Raw genomic sequence first — 19874 nt, 5'->3', positions numbered from 1 at the left:
ATGAATGGCTGTAGAAGAGCTGAGTGACACTAGAATGAGCTGCCCCAGGACGCTGTGTGTTTTCTCATTTACCACTATGTTGAACCATGGGACGGTACTACCCTTTGGCTCTGAAACACAGATGAAAGATGGAAAGGAAAGAAGGCCATTCCAGCCCAGAGATACTGTAGTCTTAATTACAGCCACTGGTGACAAACTGCATAGGAAATGTATGGTCACCAGGGGGCTCCAAAGAGAAGGCACATAAATTTAAAGGTCCTTGGGTTTCTGAACACTGTTTTGTGGAAAACAATTATTTTCTTTTTGTTTCTCTAAAATTTAGACAATTAGAATGTGAGGGAATGTATGAAGATGAGGGTCATGGGGATAGGCAGCTACCAGCTAACCAAAGAAAAAAGAAAATAAAAAAGAATGGGACTTGAAGTCAACTGTCAAAAGGTCCCCAGATAATTCTTGTATGACCAAGAAAAGCTAAGTCACTTCACCAGTACAGACCAACATCCACTTTCATAATGCAAGTCACCATCGACAGCTACAATGAAATAGGAAAAAGGAATTCAGAGCATCTACTTACACAGGACCCAATTCCATTCCATAATCACTGATACATTATATATGCAAGCTCCAGCATTAGAAATATGGGGACTGGCAATTCCCTGGGACCAGTGGTTAGAACTCTGTGCTCTCACTACCAAGGGCCTGGGTTCAACCTCTGGTTGGGGAACTAAGATTTCACAAGCCACGTGGCCAGAAAGAAAAAGGAGTATGGGCCAACAGATTACACTTGCCTGACAAGTGATTGTGGTCTTACAGGGAACTAAAAGGGTGTCAAGACAGGGTGTCATCAACATTTTCTTTTTGTTTTAAACTTTTTATTTTGTATTGGGGTGCAGTCGATTAACATTGTTGTAATAGTTTCAGGTGAACAGGAAAGAATGTTTATATCCACAGTTTTACAGAGTTCTAAGCAAAGTACTGATGTTGAAGCTGAAACTCCAATACTGTGGCCACCTGATGTGAAGAACTGACTCATTTGAAAAAGTCTGATGCTGGGAAAGATTGAGGGCGGGAGGAGAAGGGGACGACAGAGGATGAGATGGTTGGATGGCATCACCAAGTCAATGAACATGAGTTTGGGTAAACTCTGGGAGTTGGTGATGGACAGGGAGGCCTGGTGTGCTGCAGTCCATGGGGTTGCAAAGAGTCGGATGTGACTGAGCAACTGAACTGAAGCAAAGTACCCAGAACATCTGAATTTTTTACACTTATCAGAAATTATTTCCATTTTGTAGACTAATCACAATCTTTTTATGCATTAATAATTTACTATTTATTAATAATTAATATTTAATTATTGTTCTGTCACTAAGTCGTGTTCGACTCTTTGCAACCTCATGAACTGCAGCATGCCGGGCTTCCTGTCCTTCAATATTTCCCTGAGTTTGCTCAAACTCCTATCCCACTGAGTCAGTGATGCCATCCAAACATCTCATCCCTTGTCACCCCCTTCTACTCTTGCTCTCAGTCTTTTCCAGCATCAGGGTCTTTTCCAATGAGTTGGCTTTTCACATCAGGTGGCCAAAGTACTGGAGCTTCAATACCAATGAAAATTCAGGACTGATTTCCTTTAGGATTGACTGGTTTGATCTCCTTGCTGTCCAAGGGACTCTAGAGAGTCTTCTCCAGCATCACAGTTCAAAAGCATCAATTCTTCAGCACTCAGTGTTCAACTGTCACATCCAAACATGCTACTGGAAAAACCATGGCTTTGACTAACAAAGGTCTTCCAAGAGACCTCTGGTGGCAAAGTGATGTCTCTGACTTTTTAATACGCCATCTAGATTTGTCACAGCTTTTCTTCCAAGGAGCAAGCATCTTTTAATTTTGTGGCTGCAGTCACCGTCCGCAGTGATTTTGGAGCCCAAGAAAATGAAATCTGATACTGTTTGCACATTTTCCCCATCTATTTGCCATGAAGTGATAGGACTGGATGACATTACAATTTATTTTATTTCAATGGTAGACACAGGTTATCTCTAATTTTATCTGTTATAATTATAGAATGTGTGATGTTTCAGACGGGCTTTATTTCAGATATTTTGTTTAATTCTGGGAATATGTATTCTCGTATTTGTCTAAAGTATCTGTTCTGAATTTGAGTCCCAACACTTGTCAAGAACCATGTAGATGTATGTTTGTATGTGAGCACTGAAAGTTTTACTCTGGAAACTGACTTAAGGAAATAGTTCAAATAAACAAAAAGTTAATCTGGGGTACAAAATTTATACCCTGGGGTATAATCTGGGGTATACATTTATAGATCTAAATCAATTTTCTTTATATTGCACTGGAATTATCCCTGTTTATTAAATAACAGTCACTTTCTTGAAGGAAAAAAAAAGACAGGGTGGTTGATGTGCTGTGAAGAGGAGCACATTAACCACATGAGGAAATCAGGAGGAAAAGCTCACTGCCAGCAGAGGGCACCCTGTGTAACAGAATGTGACAGAAGGTATGGAAGCATTCCACATGCAGTGTTGAGACTCCTCGAAGCTCAAATCGAGTTTTCTCTAGTGCTCATGGCCCCAAGAATAGAAGGCCCAGATCTAATCCACCTTGCCTGCTTTGTTTTACTGATGGGGAAACTAAAATTCAGGATAGGGAAAGCAAGCAACTTAGGGTCACTCCAGGCAGGTCTCTCAACTCCTATTCTCAGTGTTTTCCTTTTAGTTCCACTTCTCTTTCTCACTATAACCTCAGAATACTACCTCGAGCACAGAAAGAGATCTGAGGATTAGGGGTGAGATTCACTGCTGGAAAACCCCCTCCCTCCCGTATACACAGAAAACTGAGCTTGAAGAAATCCTCCCTAACCTCTCTAGTTCTGTCCACTCACAAACCCCTTGACCTCCTGACATAACCTTCTGGGCCTCTCCATGGCTCAAGGACATTCAGTATGACCCCACTGCCTGAAAAACAAACTGCCTAGTCTTAGCATTAAAGATCCTCCATGATACACGGTCCCAATCTTTTAAGACGTCTTTTCCATACTCCTCCCTATACACTCTCTCCTCTAGCCCAATGGAACATCAGACTGCCTACCTCCTCATCTCTACTCATGCCTATCCTTGAGGATATTGCACACCTTTCCCTCCCACCCACATCCTGCACATCTTGTGAGGTGTGGGTTAGATCTGGAGTGGCCAGGCTCCATTTTGGATCCTGACCTGTTCTGTGAGCCATCCTCTTTCCATCCAAAGCATGAGTTGAGATCTCTATGTTCATCCCAGTCATTCTGTTCACTGCCTTAGGTAGGTACACTTTCTGTTCACTTAAAAAAAAATTCCTATGTGGAATTCAGAGGTCCCCTGAAACTGCCCATTTTCCCTGGTTCTAGTAAACAAACAAACAACAAAAACAAGCCCTGAGGAGCCAAGTGGAATGTGTTTTACTATCCAGCAGTTTGGTCCCACTTCAGGGAGCAGGCCTGCCAAAACAGCTAGAAGTAAAGCACTATGGTTGGCCAAATGCTCTGCAAGGAACCTGAGTAGCAGCAATCTCATCCACAAAGTCCTGAGGCTGGCACTCTGTATTTACCAAAATTCTATTTACAGGTCCTTCAACAACCTCAGAGCTAAAACGATGTAACCTCTCTAACCCTTTCTTCTTAAGAATCCTCACTAAGGCCTGTGTTGGCTATTTTTTTCTCTGTGAATGAACTCTTGGTCCACTGAGCTAGAAGGTTCTTGGAGATCAAGGTATCTGATAATATCTTAGCCAAGAGGATAAGGAAGCCCAGAAAGAAGACACTGGCCAGGTTCAGAACCTAGAACCTGGCTCCAGTCCTGGTGCTAACTACAATATGTACCAAGAAATCCTTTTATTTCTCCTAAAGCTGACTGCTAACAGAGCCCTGTCCAAGATTGGGAGGTGTGTTTGGGGAAGGAACTTACGAGAACCTTGGTGGTTTTCTCAGTTCGGTCTTTGGCAAGGTTAAAACCACAGCTGGGACAAATCCGAGGTTTATGCCGGTTGGTGTAGACATAGCTACAAGAGGGATTCTTGCACTTTCCCCGACCTCGTGATGTAGCCAGGCCCAAATCCTAAAAAATAAGACCACATTTCAATTCTACAAGTCAATTTACACCTGTGCAGAACCAAGAATCAGGATGACTTGCTATTGGTAAAACAGAGGAGAGTGGCAATTACAAACCCAGATTTAGACCAGCTCTCAAAGAGCCTTGAAACAAGATACTTTTTCTGTGGTTATCCCCTTTCAGTCTTAATATAGCCTAAACAGTTTTGGCAAGTCCTCCTATCTGTGAAACAAATGAGTTGAATCTCAAAGGTCAGAAATTCAAATGCCTTCAGGGTCCAGACAATCAGCAGTGAAGCAGGTCTATTCTAACAAAGTGCCAGGGGGACCAAAGACTTCAAGCTCCATCTGCAGAAATATTGTGACCTGTGGCCTCCACAAGCTCACAGCTCTGGCACTGAGGCTCTTACAACAAGCTGCAGTCTAATCAGCTGAAGAGAGGGTCCTGGGCAGCTCCCACCAATTGATGCCACCAGTGGCCTCCCATAGCCACAGGGGAGACAGTGAAGGGATGGACGGCACAAAGAAGGGAGTGATTAGGCCTTTGGAAAATGAAGCCTGAGCAGCTCTCCAGGATGAGAGAGACCCTCTTCCCAAGATAGGGCTGGACAAGGCAATGACCCACCATACTATGTTGTCTTGTTCTTACTAAATGCCCAAAACAGGGCATGGCACAAAGAATGTGCTCAATAGAAGTTTTTGAATTTTTAAAAATCTTGAATTTTAAAAAATCTAGCTGCTTTCTCAAAATCTGTGCATCTCTCTCATCCAGGGAAACTGCCAAAGGTTACCTGACTGGTTGGTACCTTAAGGATCAACAAAATTAGAGAGTATTGAGCAAGAGAAGCCCCAAAACATGCTGTCTAAGCCAACAGAGTATTTTACAGTGAAAACTGAGGACCAGAGAAGGAGAGAGCCTGAAGGTCAGGTAGCATGCCAGCAGTAGAGCCAGAACCACTTCTGCACTAGGTCTTCCGACATCTAGTATTCATTTCACTGCTCCAGGCTGCTTAGCCTGCAAAAGGATGACCCCAGAGCCACACAGTCGTTTATTGGGACGTTAATATGTTATGTTAAAAATAAAAGCAGGGGAGGGAAAACCCTGGTGGGAAACACCAGGCTGAACAAAATAAGTTGCTTTTACTAAATAACTTCTCAAATCCTATCAGATATTAGTACCGAATGTGACTGTTTTAGGGAGAAAAAAATACATTTCTCAAACTTACATGTAGAGCACTAAAAGGTCTAAAGACGGCTGAAAGCTGAAGCTAGAATGAATTCTCAGTGACTTTCCAAGAGAACTACTCTCAAGAGAAATAACTTGGTCAGCAGGCCTACACTTCATGGATCCCACTTGGGAAAAACAAGAAACCTAGCTGATTCACTCAGTAACTACTATGATTTTTTCCAGTGACGAGATGTTTCGAATCAATGATTGAGCCTTCACCCTACCCTCACTTCCAAGTACCACCCCCCACGCCCCTCAGACTCCTACTCACCCTCCACCACACAACCAAACCACGCCTGTGTGCACCCCTCACTTAGTTCCACTTACCAGTGTGACAGTGCAGCTGTACTTATATGGAGGAAACATATCAGGCTTGACCTCCACAACCTTCACCTGAGATGTCCTATTGGCTTGGCCATTTGATAGCTGCAGATCAAAACAAATTACTTAGTGCTTTTGAGCCTCAGTCAAGTTCTTGAGGTCCTATGTACTGAAACAGCTTGAGGAAACAGTTGCCCAGGAAGTTGTAGAGCTATGCTCCAAATGAGCCCCCTGGGATGCCAGTCAGCAGTAACCAGCCCACCAAAGGTTGAGTGTCGCTTTCAACGCCCGAGGTTGCCACATTCCTTTGCACAGCTTCTAACATTGCGTATTAGTAGCACTATAAATCAGATTTACAACTACTATCAAGTGAGAAAAGCATATAATTGCTCTATACACAAATATGTGGTTGAATTATGCTGACATAAAGAATTCTGTGGAATTCCCTGGCAGTCCAATGGTCAGGAATCTGCACTTCCATGGCCAGGGGCCTGTGTTTGATCCCTGATTAGGGAACTAAGATCCCATTTTTTCAGTATGGCCCACCCCCCCCCCAAAAAAAAAAATGAAGTCTGAAAGATTATTCACTAAAACGTCACAGGTTGAGGGGAAGATAATGGTTGTTTCCCATTTTACCAGTAGCTATAAAATTTTCAAATGTTCTATACAAAATGCAAAAAAGATGAAGAAAGCATTCTAAATTAAAAATAACTATTCTGTAATAATTTAATTTTCAGAATATAAGACCTCATGCAAGTTAACTGGTTTAAGACTACTAGCAAGAGCGCTTATGGCTTTTTACAAATACCGAATTTGCAAATTAGAAGGAAACTGCAGAGGAGACTGGCAATTTATACACATAAAGGGATTCTTAGGCCTGGAGATCTAGGAAGTAGCCGAAGCAGACTCATTACCATCCTTCTATACTCAAAGATCACACATGCACCCAGAGGTGTCACCACTACTGGGTGAAAAAAGATCAACCTTCAAAGTAGAAGCTGGCTGATACCCTTGTTGGGACAAATTTAGAACTATCACATAAAAGCAGTTACCTGACAGCACAGGGCAAGGGAGAAGGCAGACTGATATTTCTATTCCAATCTGGTCCCTTTTGGGGTTTTCAATTTCAAACTGAGGGGTCATGAAATTAATTTAATGGGCTGAAATCAGGATTTTGAAAAAGAAATGGAAAAATGACTGCATTTAATATGGGCATAGCTTCATTAAGCTTTTAATGTGTAGCTGTATGTATATGCCTACTGATGTAGAAATGTGTTACTGACAGGCATGCTCAGAAAAGTGCTGATTTAAGGAATTTTGATCATATTCAGGTCACATATGGCAAAGAGAACTAAAACAAAATATCTAAGAAAAACTGTGCTTCAACACATGCAATTTTGACACCTGGTAATAAATCTTTAACAGCTTTATAATTAAATGGAATGAACTGTACTGGTTACAAGCCAGTGGATGAGATGATTGGATGGCATCATCGATTCAATGGACATGAACTTGGGCAAACTGGGAAACAGTGAGGGGCAAGGAAGCCTGGTGCGCTGCAGTCCATGGCATTGTGGAGAGTTGGATTTCACTTGGTGAATGAACAAGCAGCCAGTATATGGAAAAAGAGCCATTCTTTTAGGTTTAAAAGATTACATTTAAAACATAAACAGAAAAATGCAGGAAAGCACTTGAGGGCTGAAATAGTACACACCAGACTGTCAATAATTGTTATTTCTAGGTGACAGGATCCTAAGACTTATTTTCTTTCTGCCTTACCTGAATTTTCTATATTTTCTATAGCAATCATGCATTCATTTTTTTCTAAAAAGATATGACAACTAAATGCAGTATCTAATCCTAGACCAGATCCTGTACTGAAGTAGAAAATGCTATAATGGACTTACCTGGGTGAAACTGACAAAATTGGAATACAAATGAAAAAATATCAATGTTTCATTCAGTAACAAACTACCTCTATTTTTAGGAAATGCACAATTAAGCATTAAAGAGTAAAAGGCCATGTTACCCTTAAATTATGCCTATTTTAAATACACACACACACAACGGGGAAGATATATGAGCACAAACGATAATGCAAAATGGGCTAATATGTTAACAGTAGGTGACGTTAGTGCAAGGTGCTCTTTGTACTACTTTTATTCTTACAACTTTTTTGTTTTAAATTGTTTCTAAATAAAAGTATACATAACAAGAAATTAAAAAATAGACATGTCATTCATGCTAAACCTACTCCCAGAGCTCTACCAGTATAATAATGGGGGCTTTTTGCCTATGGCTGTGAGACACTCAATGGAAGCCCTGTACTCAGAGCAGCCAGCACCCCCAGGGAGCTCCCCCTCGGGGGAATGGTCTTACCTTCACCTCACCAGTGCTAGATGGCTGCTGGATGGGCTGGCCCAGCTGCTTCAGCGTGCTTGGCTTCAGGCCACAAGTCCTCACAGAGGGAGTCTTATCTGAGACAACCAGGAGCCAAACTGGTGACTTAAGTGCATTCAGAGTCGCCCTAAGTCTCTCCTCTCCATGCTCAACCCCCACTCCTGCCCCCTTCCCCTTCAACAGTCCCTCCTCCCGGGTCTGTCCCAGGCGTTACCGCTCAGAGGAAAGGCCTGCCTGGCCCTGGGCAGTCCCAGGCTGCTGCCTCGGCCCACATTAGCGGGGGCTGGAAGAATTGCTCTCATGGGTCTTGCTGCAGCCAGTAATGACGGCTTGCCCCGTGCTCTCCCTTTAAGCTCTGGGGCTCTGGGCATAGGAGAGAGCAGGTCAACTCTGAAAAAAGAGAAAAAAAGAAGGAAACTCTCTTAGAAATTCCAGACCAAAGGGAAGAAAATCAAAATGCTATCTCCAGATGGCACTTTATTAGAGGAATACCGTCCTGGTTAAAATGTCAGACTTTAGACATTAATTAAACAATTAAGTAGCTCTGTAATCCTAGGCAAGAAAACTCACTTCTGTTTACCTCAAGTTTCTAATACGTAAAATGGGAAAGTAATTACAGGTACTTCATGGGTCATTTCAAGATTTTAAAAACATGCAAAACCGTGCCTACAGTGAGGAATTATCAACAGCCAATGTAGTTATAACATCTAATCCACCCCCAGTCAGCTCAAGTATTTAAAGTATATCAGTCTCCCACATGAGGGCTGCTGAGAGACCCTGGAGAACAAGGTCCACGTTTTCCTCATCCCTGTAGCTCCAATTTGAGCATAAAGCCTGTCCATAGGAGGCCTCAATACACCTTGGCTAAAGTGCTTCAGCTGCCCAAAGCAAAAGTGCACAGCATCCTTCTCTAAGGATACAGAACCATCTCAAAGTATTGATGTATTGTTAAATTTTAAAAGGCAATGAGTCAAAGTATGTATGTTACACTGCCATTTGTGTAAAGAAAGGTGGGGGGAAAAATACACACACACACACACACACAACTGACCTTGAACAGCATGTATTAGGGGAACTGACCTACACATACTCAAAAGCTCAGTGATAACTGCATAGCCCTTCCTCCATATCCAGAGTTTCCCATCTAGCAGATTCAACCCACTGCACACGACATAGTACAACAGTATGTGTGTATTGGAAAAAATCCATATGTAAGTGGACCCACACCATGCAAGTCCATGTTTGTTCAAGAGTTAACTCTGTATGTACATACATCACATGTATTTTTCCCACTTTACACAAATGTTAGCATAACATACATATTTTAATATCTTGACTTAAAAAACTTAATACTATTATAAATACACAAACACACTACTATCTGTTTATATATACATATATATATATATACAGAGATATATATATATATATATGTTTATATATAAGATAAGATTATCTCTAAAAACACAAAGTTGGGAACATTGTCTCTGGTAAATGGGAACGGAGCACTGAAGTATGGGACAGAAAGATTTTTTTCAGGATGTATTTCTTACATCTTGGAGTTTGAACTAAGTATATTTTCTATTCAACAATAAAAAATTTCATCATAATAATATAAACCAGAATTTCTAAACCATGACACTACTAACATTTTGGGCCAAATAATTCTCTGGCACAAAAGGCTGTCCTGGGCAGTGCAGGATGTCTTGCAGCATCCTTGGCCTCTATCAGTAGATGCCAGTAGCACTCTCTCCCCAATTGTATCAACCAAAAATGTCTCCAAACACTGCCACAATGTCCCCTGGGGCACTGTGCCCCTTTGAGAACCACTGATATAAACAAATAAGGAATTTCCATTGTAAGATGATAGCTGCCTCTGGAAAGCAGCTACATAGAGCATCCAGTTAAACCTCTAAAAAGGGGAGGAAAAACAGCCTATACTTACGGACTTCTCCTATCTGAAAGCTTTACACGTCACCTTTTTCAGGCAGTATGATCAGGCACTGAGGATATGATTTTTTTTTTTTTTTAAGAAGACGCACCTCAAAATTTTCCAGAGGGGGAGAATCGGTATGAAGTGACTGTGCCCAGTCAAACAGAAGCCCAGGAAAGAGTCACAATCAGAATTTAGTTCTCTGACCACCAGGACAGAAATCTTTACATAAGACTCCTTAATAATGCCTCTCTTTCCAAATGTAGGAGCCAGGATTGGATACTAGGGCTGTAACACTGCCCACAGTCTGTACTAGCAAGACTCTACAATAAATGCTTTAGGGAGACTGACAAGAGATGTATAAGGATACAAGACAGTAGTGAAAAGACAGCAGAGTATAGGAGAAAGGGCAAATCAATGTCTCTAGGCCTTGGTTTCTGTATCTAACATAGAAACCATGAATTGGGCTCTGTTGCCTCTCTCAGGAATGCTATAAAGACATGGACAAAACAAAGACAGGGCACTTCACAAGCTGCTGTTCTAAACGCAATGCTACGTATAAACACACGGGGTTACCCTGTAGGCTTTTTAGGAGCAGGGAGTGAACCGGAGGTGCTGGTCCCCTCGGCTGGCGGTGGCACGTCTAGTCCAGGACTGTCATTTTCAGTTGTCCCCAGAGAGACCTCAGGCTTGACCACTGGCGTCTTAATGACTGCTGTATCATGATTCCCAGGAGTTTCCTTGACCAAAACATGGGCATCTGAGATGATCACTTCCTCCCACTCATTCTCCTCACTCACTTCTCTTGGAGGAGCTACACTGAGGAGCTGGCTTACAGCTTCTGAGTTCTCCAGAGTCAGTTTGGAAGTGTTTTCCTTAGTGGAATTTTGCTCCGTGGTGACAGGTTGCTGATTTCTTTTAACCACAGAGCCTTTGGAGGAGACACCAGAAGTCAATTCCACTTTGACTTTGGCTGGCTTTTCCTAGAAAAAATAAGAAAACCTTTTATGCATGTGGCATTTTACAACTGACAACACATTTACAAATATTCTCTCATTTGATCCTCATAACAATAATGTATAGGCAACAGATAAGAAGCTGAGGCTGAGAGAGGAAGAGGCTGACTTCAGGTCCCAAGTTTTATAAAACTGGCCTGAACCTAAGTCTTCTGATTCCAGTTTCCTTTCACCATAATATTCAAGGCTACAGTTAGGATAAACCTATTCTTCTAATAAATTTCTTAATGACATGCTTCTTTAGGTTTCAGCAAACAAATGCTAGCATTTTTTATCTTGACCTCTGACTGTCCAAGGCCTACTCCTTAAAACAATTTCTTAAAAGTGGTTATGTCCAGAATGTGTCTCAGAGGTTTTTTCTTCCACATGAATAGTGAAAGGCACTATAAACTATAAGACAAAACACAAAAGCTGGGTTCTGTCTAGGCTCTGCTTCCTTGTAACTGTTTATGTCACCTGAGGCAAGCTTCATCTGATTCCTCATTTCCCATTATGGAAAAAGAGAGCTCTTGGGTCAACTGCAGGAAGACAGCCTTTTGGGAGACTTAATTGTTCATGGAGGAGGAGCAGGACCCCTCTTTGCATTTTTCAGGAAGCTCAGTACCTGTGGCCAATGCCATTAAATTTCAGTATTGTCTCCCAGTCAGTGACTACCAAGAACCCCTGACATTTCTAAAGTCCCTCTGGGCCACATGGTGCCTGTGGCTAAGAACCAACAGAGACGACCTTTAAGAAATCTCCAATAAAGCATTCTTAGGTTCTAACACACAAGGACAAACCATGAGGACAAGAAACATTCTTAGTAAAGTGTACCCGGCTTCGTGACTGCTCAAGAGGGAAATCAGCAGAAAAACAGGGGACACGTTAAACCATGAGATATTTGAGCAAAGTGTTGCCCACTAAGTAGGCTATAGACAAAAACTCTTTGCAGGAAGACTGAGTAATTTAAGCAAACAGAGCAAAAAACCTTGAGCTAGTGATCTCACATTTCCTTCACTCAGCGTACCCTTTTAGATGTCACTTTCTTTCAAGATGGAAGACAAATACTACCAGTTCCTCATGCAGAGGCCTCAATTACTGCTATAGGAGTGAGGCCTTGAGCTAAAGAGCCTTATATACCATCTTTTGTTCCGTCCAACTCACTGGGAACTGTGCCACATGTTTCTTGGGCTAATTTTAGCCAGTATGAACTGCAGAACAATATAAGAAAAGGTGAGTCATTTCCTGAATGGCATGGACATATTTGGAACTTTCAGAAACTATTTATACTTGCTCCTTCAAAAATCAGAACTCAAGAAATCTTAAGATTCTGCAGCCAATGCCTGCAGTTTGGTTCAGTGGAAAAGGCAATAGCATAATTAACAATGTGAATGTAACAAGTCATTTCTCTTCAATCTATTTTTCCTCAGCTGGAAACTGGGAGTTGAACTAGATGATAACCAAAGTCACTTTTATCTCTAAAATTTTAAATGCATTTATGCTACAATGTTACTGTTTCTCTTCTCACACTTATTCTGTTTCAAGGAGACTTAGAAGTCACAGTACATGCTCTTTACATGGTAATTCTTTTTTAAAAATATTTACTTATTATTAATTTGGCGGCATTAGCTCTTTGTTTTGGTGAATGGGCTTAGTTGCCCCCAAGGCATGTGGGATCTTAATTCCCCAGCCAGGGACTGAACCTGTGTCTCCTGAATTAGAAGGTGGATTCTTAACCACCAGGGAAATCCCTACATAGTAATTCTTGGAAGAATCTTGGAGAAAAAAATTCTGGCTTAGCAAGTAAAGACAGGAGACAAGCAGCTAAGAAAAAAATGTATGCATGTCATGAATTCGATCTCAGAAAGAGAATGGCTTAAAAATTATTTCAATAAAAGGGAGGGAAGAAGACAAAATGAAAAAGGAAAGAAAGCCAAAGTCAAAACAGAATCTGAAGCAGATTATGCACAGGATCGGTTAGACTATTTCACACAGGAAACAAGGTCATTTGACAGATCTGCTGTGCATCAGTGAAGAAGGGCCAAGGAGGAGTTCAATTACTACCCAATTCAATCTTCCTATCGCAGCTGTGGAAGTATATTTTGGGAGAATAATTAGGGTGGGAATAAATGAAATGGCTTCACAACAACACAAAAACTCCACAAAGCCCTAGGTATTTCCTGCCCCTTGAAGTGTTAATGTTCACAGCAATAACAGAGACAATTATACTACTGCCAACAATGGGAGCAGTGCACCCCTACAATGATTGAATATATAATTACACTAGAAATGAACCATCCACTTTGCAAGGATAATTTCATCTGACCCCTCCAACAACCCTACTGACGTAGGTAATATTATTAATTTCTATTTACAAATGAAAGGAAGCCTAAATCAAGAACAGAAATGTAGAATGACTTTCCCAAGGTTACAAAGTTAAATACCTGAGAAGTATGGGTTTGAACTGAGGAAGCTGACTCCAGAATTATATTCTTAATTATTAACCTATTCTGTCTCCAAAACTGGTGCTATCCTGAACTTCAATACTTAGCCAGAGGGCAAAAGTCACTATCCTGATAATTTTCTGAGAAATGTTCTGTGGAAAATGCCCCAAAGGAACTTAGTAAGTATGACACTATGTAAGTTTTCTCTATAGAGAAAATAAGTTTGGACCATGAGTTGAAACACATGATGAACACAATCCTAGCCTAAACTATTTTCACAAAAACAATGCCTTTTCTTTTCTTTTCTATCGACCCAAATTCTATTGCTCTTTCCAAACCTCCTCTTCTATAAAACTGCTTCTAGTTTAGTCCTTTTGTCCCTAGATAATTTATAGTCTTATATTAAAAATGTGGCAAGTATGTATGCTTTATAGTCAGTACTAAGCATACAACAGGTAACCAAAAACGTGTTCTGAACTGAACATCACAGGGGCACAGCTCTGAAGCTCATTTATTTACTGAGCACCATTTACTTGGCAAGTTAAACTATGGCGGAGCTTGAATATTGGGTTAAAGACCTCCACTTTTACTAGAAGCTATAGGAAACTAAGTACGCTTCCATGGTGGCTCAGATGATAAAGAATCTGCCTGCAATGTGGGCAACCTGGGTTTGATCCCTGGGTTGGGAAGATTCCCTGGAGAAGGAAATGACAACCCACTCCAGTATTCCTGCCTGGAAAATCCCATGAACAGAGGAGCCTGTTGGGCTACAGTCCATGGGATTGCAAAGTCAGACACTACTGAGCAACTAACACTTTCCACATGAAACTAAAAGGACTTGGAGCTAAGGAATGAGATGTGCCCTGTGTTTATGAATAGCTAAGCAGTTAGAGTGGAGGGTGGATTGCTAAAAATGTGACCCTAACAGGAAATGAATAATTTCACATAGTATAGTCATTCATGGAAAACTATGAACCAATTAAAGTTAACGTTTTTGAAGAATATTTAATGATATGGTATGGTGAAAGAAAAAAGACAAGATATAGAATTTCTATATCCACAGATAAAGACTAGAAAAAATCTTAACAGACACTGAAATCTTAACAACGGCTTTTCTTTGGATGGAGGTTATGGACAACATTTTATTCTCTCTTCTTAAAAAGAAAGAAACTGACTTATTTGCAGCATCAGAAAAGTTAAATGAACATTAATTTAAGTCATCTGCTCCTAAGCGGAACGGCCAATTTACTCTGTGGGGTTTCTGAAGCAGTGATGGCCAACAGGCTTTACCTTTGGGACCCACTTCCCTCCAAGGAAGTTACCACAGGCCGGGCACTTGGGCGGTTTGTGCCTGGTGACGTACGTGAAGGAGCAGCCCGGGCTGGTGCACGCCCCGTGGCCCCGTCGGGTGTATGTAGTAGTCTGTTAAAAAAAAAAAAAGAAAGAAAAGGTCAGGATCGATAGTACAATCTAATCTCTCTTAGATCCTGATGATTAGTATAACCCCAACAACGGCAGGAGGATACCAGCTTGCAAAAAATCAGCCAATTCATGGTCTTAAAAAGGCCAGAGTTGGAAAGACCCTAAAACACAACTAATTAGTTCACTTTTCAGAAATGGAGAAAGTGAACGCAAATGAAGAAAGACAACTGCCTAGGGTTACAGAGTTAGGTACCAGAAGAATAAAGATTATGACAGTTACAACTAACTAGGCGAAGTACCACACAGTGCTAAACATTCTATCGATATCTCATTTAAAGTTCTCAGCAGTACTATGAGGTAGGTATTACTACTACTGAGGTTCAGAGTGGTTAAATGCTTTGTTTCAAATCATGAATCATGTTGGGACTCAAGGACAGAGCCAGGCCTAGAAGACAGATCTTTTTGATTCCTCGTCAAAACTCCTTCCATGCATCCTGCTGCACCCTACGGCTCTCCATACATTAAAGAACTTGCTTCATCTTCATTCTTATTAGTTAAAAATCAGAAAACCTAGAATTTAGGATTCAAAGATATAAAAACAGTCCAGTCACTAAAAAAAAGAGAGGGAACTCCAGTTGAAACCAGGTCCTTTGACACTCAACAGAATTTGATTATTTGCATACATATATTCAATCACTGGCACACATAATCTCTGGTGATTTCACTTTGAACAGAATGTATTACATTTCAGCTACAAATAGAAATTAGCCACGCTCCATTTCTTGATTAATGCAGGAAAGAAAACACTTCCCTGTCAGATCTGTTTGGTCACTTATAAATGGCTTACTCAGCTACTAATCCCTGTCTCCCTAGCCTGGCCAGAAAGCAAAAACCTCCCTTGGGAAACACCAAGCTGCCTCTAGGCTGCCTCTGGCCAGAACACCCGAGGAGAAAGGGACATGACAGTGGCGGCAAATGAGGGATGAGTGTGGAGGTGGGTGGCGCCAGGGAACAGGATGTGGGCTCCAGCTTCGCCACCAACACACTGAGTGAGCTGGGGTGTCCATCTTGCTCTCGGGCCCTGGGTTCCTCGTCTGTAAAACCACTTGCCCTTTCTGCTTAATGGGTATGTCTTGAGGAACAAAGAGCTTGTGAGACTATTTTTAACAGAAAATAAAACATTTCTCTTTTCTCTGACTGTGGACCCACACAGAATATTCATTCTGAATACATTCCCAGAGAAAAGTTAGTTCCATAAATAAATCACCACCAACTTGGAAATACTCCTAAACAGCAGCTTACAGAAATGACTTTAGAAAATAATGCCAGTGTTCAAGGCTGATGTTGCCTTCTTAAGTAGTTCTAGAAGAGTCTGATTAACATTTATTAGACCATGAAAGAACATTAATTTCCTGAAGAGGAAAGGCTCAGGAAAAATAATTTACTACAACTTTCTTACCTAGTATTGTTTATCTGTAGCAAGAATTTTAAGAGGAAAAGGCAGACTATGACAAGTTAAATATATATACCTAAAAGAAACCATGTATCCTAAAAAAAAACCAATACAGTAACAAAGACAAAGTTAATAGGCCATAGACCAATAAACGAGATAAAATGGATTCGTTAAAAATATTCAATTTGGAGTTCCCTGGTGGTCCGGTGGTTAAGAATCCACCTGCCAATGCAGGGAACATGGGTTCAATCCCTGGTCTGGGAAGATTCCACATGCTTCAGGGCAACTAAGCACATGTGCCACAACTACTGAGCCCAGGAGCTGCAACAACTAAAGCCCATACACTCTAGAGCCCTAGTTCTGCAAGAAGAGAAGCCACTGCAAGGAGAAACCCGAGCACCACGCTACAGAGTAGCGCCCACCCACCACAACTAGTGAGAGCCCACGTGCAGCAATGAAGACCCAGGGCAGCCAAAAACAAGTAAATAGATTTTTAAAAATATTCAAGCATTTCAAAAGAAAATATAACATAACCAAAATAATATAACAAGAAGTAAGAGGACATATTTAAACCAAATCATATTAATAATCACATTAAATATATAGTGCCTAAATACTAAATACCTAAATTACAAGGCAGAGAGTCAGATACGTCTACAGCCAAACTATATTGTCTACCAAAAAGGTACTTTAAATACAAAGCTACAAAAAGGTAGAAGGATGGAAAAAGATATAGTTTGTTAATAACAATAATCAAAAGAAAGCTTGATATCAGAACTAAGTAGATTTCACAGGCAATAGTGTGAGAGATGTCATTTCTTAATAAAGGAGCAATAAACTTATCCAGAGGATTTAACAATCCTAAACGTTTATGTACTTAGTAACAGTCAAAGTACATGACACAGAACTGCAAAAGAAATACATAAATCTACAATGACTGGTGGATGCTTTCTTAGTAGTTGAAACAGCTGACAGAAAATCAGTAAGGAACATTATAAATCAACTCAACCTAACCTGAAATGTACAGAACACTCCATCCAACAGCAGACTACACACTCTTTTCAAATGCACTTAGACCATTTATCAAGAGAACCCATACTCTGAGCCATAAAATAAGCCATAATCAATTTAAAAGGATTCAAGTCTTAGACAAACTACAAAATTCTAATCACAATGGAATCAAATCAGAAACTGATACAGAAAGGCATCAGGAAAATCCCAAATATCTGGAAAGTGACACACCTCTAAATAACTCATGGGTCAAATAAGTTAGAAAACATTTCAAACTGAATGAAAATGAAAACATACCCTACCAAAATTCATGGGATGCCACTAAAGTAGTGCTTGAAAGTGGAAGTCTGACTCTTTGCAACCCCAAGGCCTAGACAGCCCATGGAATTCTCCACGTCAGAATACTGGAGTGGGTAGCCTTTCCCTTCTCCAGGGGATTTTCCCGACCCAGGGACTGAACCATTACAGGCAGATTCTCTACCAGCTGAGCCACAAGGGAAGCCCAAAGTAGTACTTGGAGGCAAATTAAGCGCTGAGCAGCTACATTAGAAAAGAAGGTCTCAAACCAACAACTTCAGCTTCTACCTTAAGAAACTAGGTAAGACTCAAATCAAACCCAAAGCAAGCAGAATGATGATAATAAAGATCATTGCAAAAATGAGTTAAACAGGAAGCAGAAAAACAATAGAGAGGATCAATGAAGCCAAACGTTCCCTCTCTGAGAGCAATAAAATCAATAACCTCTCTAGCCAAGCTTATCAGGAAAAAAGAAAGAAGACTCAAATTACCAGTGTCAGTAATGGAGAAAGAAAATCACTACATATTTTATAGACATTAAAAGGGCACAGGTTCCTCAAATCTTTAAACACTGAATTATCACATAATTCAGCAATGCTACCCTCAGGGTATTACATCCAAAAGAACTGAAAACAGGGACTCAGACAGACATTTTTATACCAAAGTCCATATCACCACTATTCACAATAGTCAAAAGGTAGAAATAAACCAAACATCCAACAATGTTTATGAATGGATAAACAAAATGTAGTATACACACACAATGGGATATATTTTAGCCATAAAAAGGAATGAAATTCTGATACATGCCATAAGATAAATGAACCTTGAAAACATGTTAAAAGAAAGAGTCAGATTTAAAAGGCAGTATTTGCATGATTCCACTTATTTGAGGTACCCAGAATACACAAATTCCAATAAAGTAAAATAGCTATTACTAGGGCCTAGGGTAGAAAGCAGGGCCAGGGAATGGGGAGTAACTGTTTAATATACAGTTTCTGGTTGGAATGATGAAAAAGTTCCAAAAATGGATAGTGGTAATGACTGCATGACACTATGAATATACTTAACATCAATAGCACTTGAATTGTACACTTAAAATTGACTAAAAGGGTAAATTTCATTATGTATATTTTACCAGGTTTTTAAAAAAAGAGTAAGGGAATGTTTTGAACAATTTTATGCCAATAAATTTGACAATTTAGATGAAATGGACAAATTCTGTGAAAGACAAACTTTCAAAGCTCACTCCAAAATAGATAATCTGAATAGTTCTATATATATTTTAAAAATTGGACTTGCCATTATAAACCTTCCCAGAAAGAAATCTCCAGGCCCAGATGAATTCATTGGTAATTCTAACCATTTAAGGAAGAAATAACGCCAATACTATACAAAACTCTTCCAAAAAACAGAAGAGTGGAAAATATTTCATAGCTCATTCTATGAGGTAGCATAACTTTGATACTAAAACAAGAAAAACACGTATAAGAAAATTAAGAGGCCAATAATATCCCTCATGACTACAGATACAGAAATTCTGAACAAAATGTTATCAAATCCAACCCAATAATACATTAGAAGGATAATATATCATTGCTAAGTGATGGAACACAGAGTTAACATTTGAAAAATACTAATAATCCTACTAACAAACCAAAAAAAAAAAAAAAACCAAAACACCCAATCATCTCTAAAGACACACAAAAATCCAATATCCAATCCTGTTAAAAACTTCCAGCAAGAATAACTTCCTAAACATGATAAGGGTTATCTATGAAAAACCTACAGCTAATGATGAAAGACTAAATACTTTCGCCCTAAGAAGACAGACAAAGATGCTGGCTCACACCACTTCTACTCAACAGTTTACTGGAGGCCCTACACAAAACCCTGAGACAAAGTCTCAGCCCACATGCTGCAGTGTGTGACGGAAATAACACTGAGAATCCAAAGGCCTGGGTCCTTGCTCTGCCTTGTTTCGCAGTTCAGTGATCCTGAATCACAGAACAAGTCCTTTCTCTTCTTTGGATCTTTTCCCTAACCTGCACAGTAAGAGGACTCAATTATATCAGTGATCTCTCAAGTTTTCTACATCTACACTTCAGGAAATATGATAAAAGCCATGGAACCTATCCCAGGAAATTACTTTCTCAAAGAGAAAAATCTGTATGTAACTTGAGGAGTTCAAGGATCCTGTGGAGCTCTATTCACAGACCCGCCCCCGCTTCCTCACCCCCAGTTAAGAATATCTGAACCAGAAAATCTCTGAGA

The 19874-nt window shown here is 40.3% G+C and overlaps 1 protein-coding gene across 2 annotated transcripts in view; it reads right to left on the bottom strand.

The window, feature by feature from the left end:
• The window catches only part of HMGXB3 (HMG-box containing 3), a 56937-nt gene that overhangs the window by 26774 nt on the left and 10289 nt on the right, over nt 1–19874 (bottom strand). The window contains exons 6-11 of one of the 2 annotated variants that reach the window (XM_065918882.1): nt 14708–14839; nt 10555–10961; nt 8260–8435; nt 8025–8122; nt 5652–5750; nt 3954–4103 (exon numbers count right to left, since the gene is read on the bottom strand). In XM_065918882.1, coding sequence (XP_065774954.1) covers nt 3954–4103; nt 5652–5750; nt 8025–8122; nt 8260–8435; nt 10555–10961; nt 14708–14839 — 1062 coding nt within the window. The remainder of the gene's footprint in view (nt 1–3953; nt 4104–5651; nt 5751–8024; nt 8123–8259; nt 8436–10554; nt 10962–14707; nt 14840–19874) is intronic. The other variant, XM_065918883.1, reaches the window with a different exon arrangement.

The sequence above is a fragment of the Muntiacus reevesi genome, chromosome 1, assembly GCF_963930625.1.
Source record: "Muntiacus reevesi chromosome 1, mMunRee1.1, whole genome shotgun sequence".
Lineage (NCBI taxonomy): Eukaryota > Metazoa > Chordata > Mammalia > Artiodactyla > Cervidae > Muntiacus > Muntiacus reevesi.
Note: the sequence above shows the minus strand (reverse complement) of the source record. Positions and strands in the feature narration are given on the sequence as shown.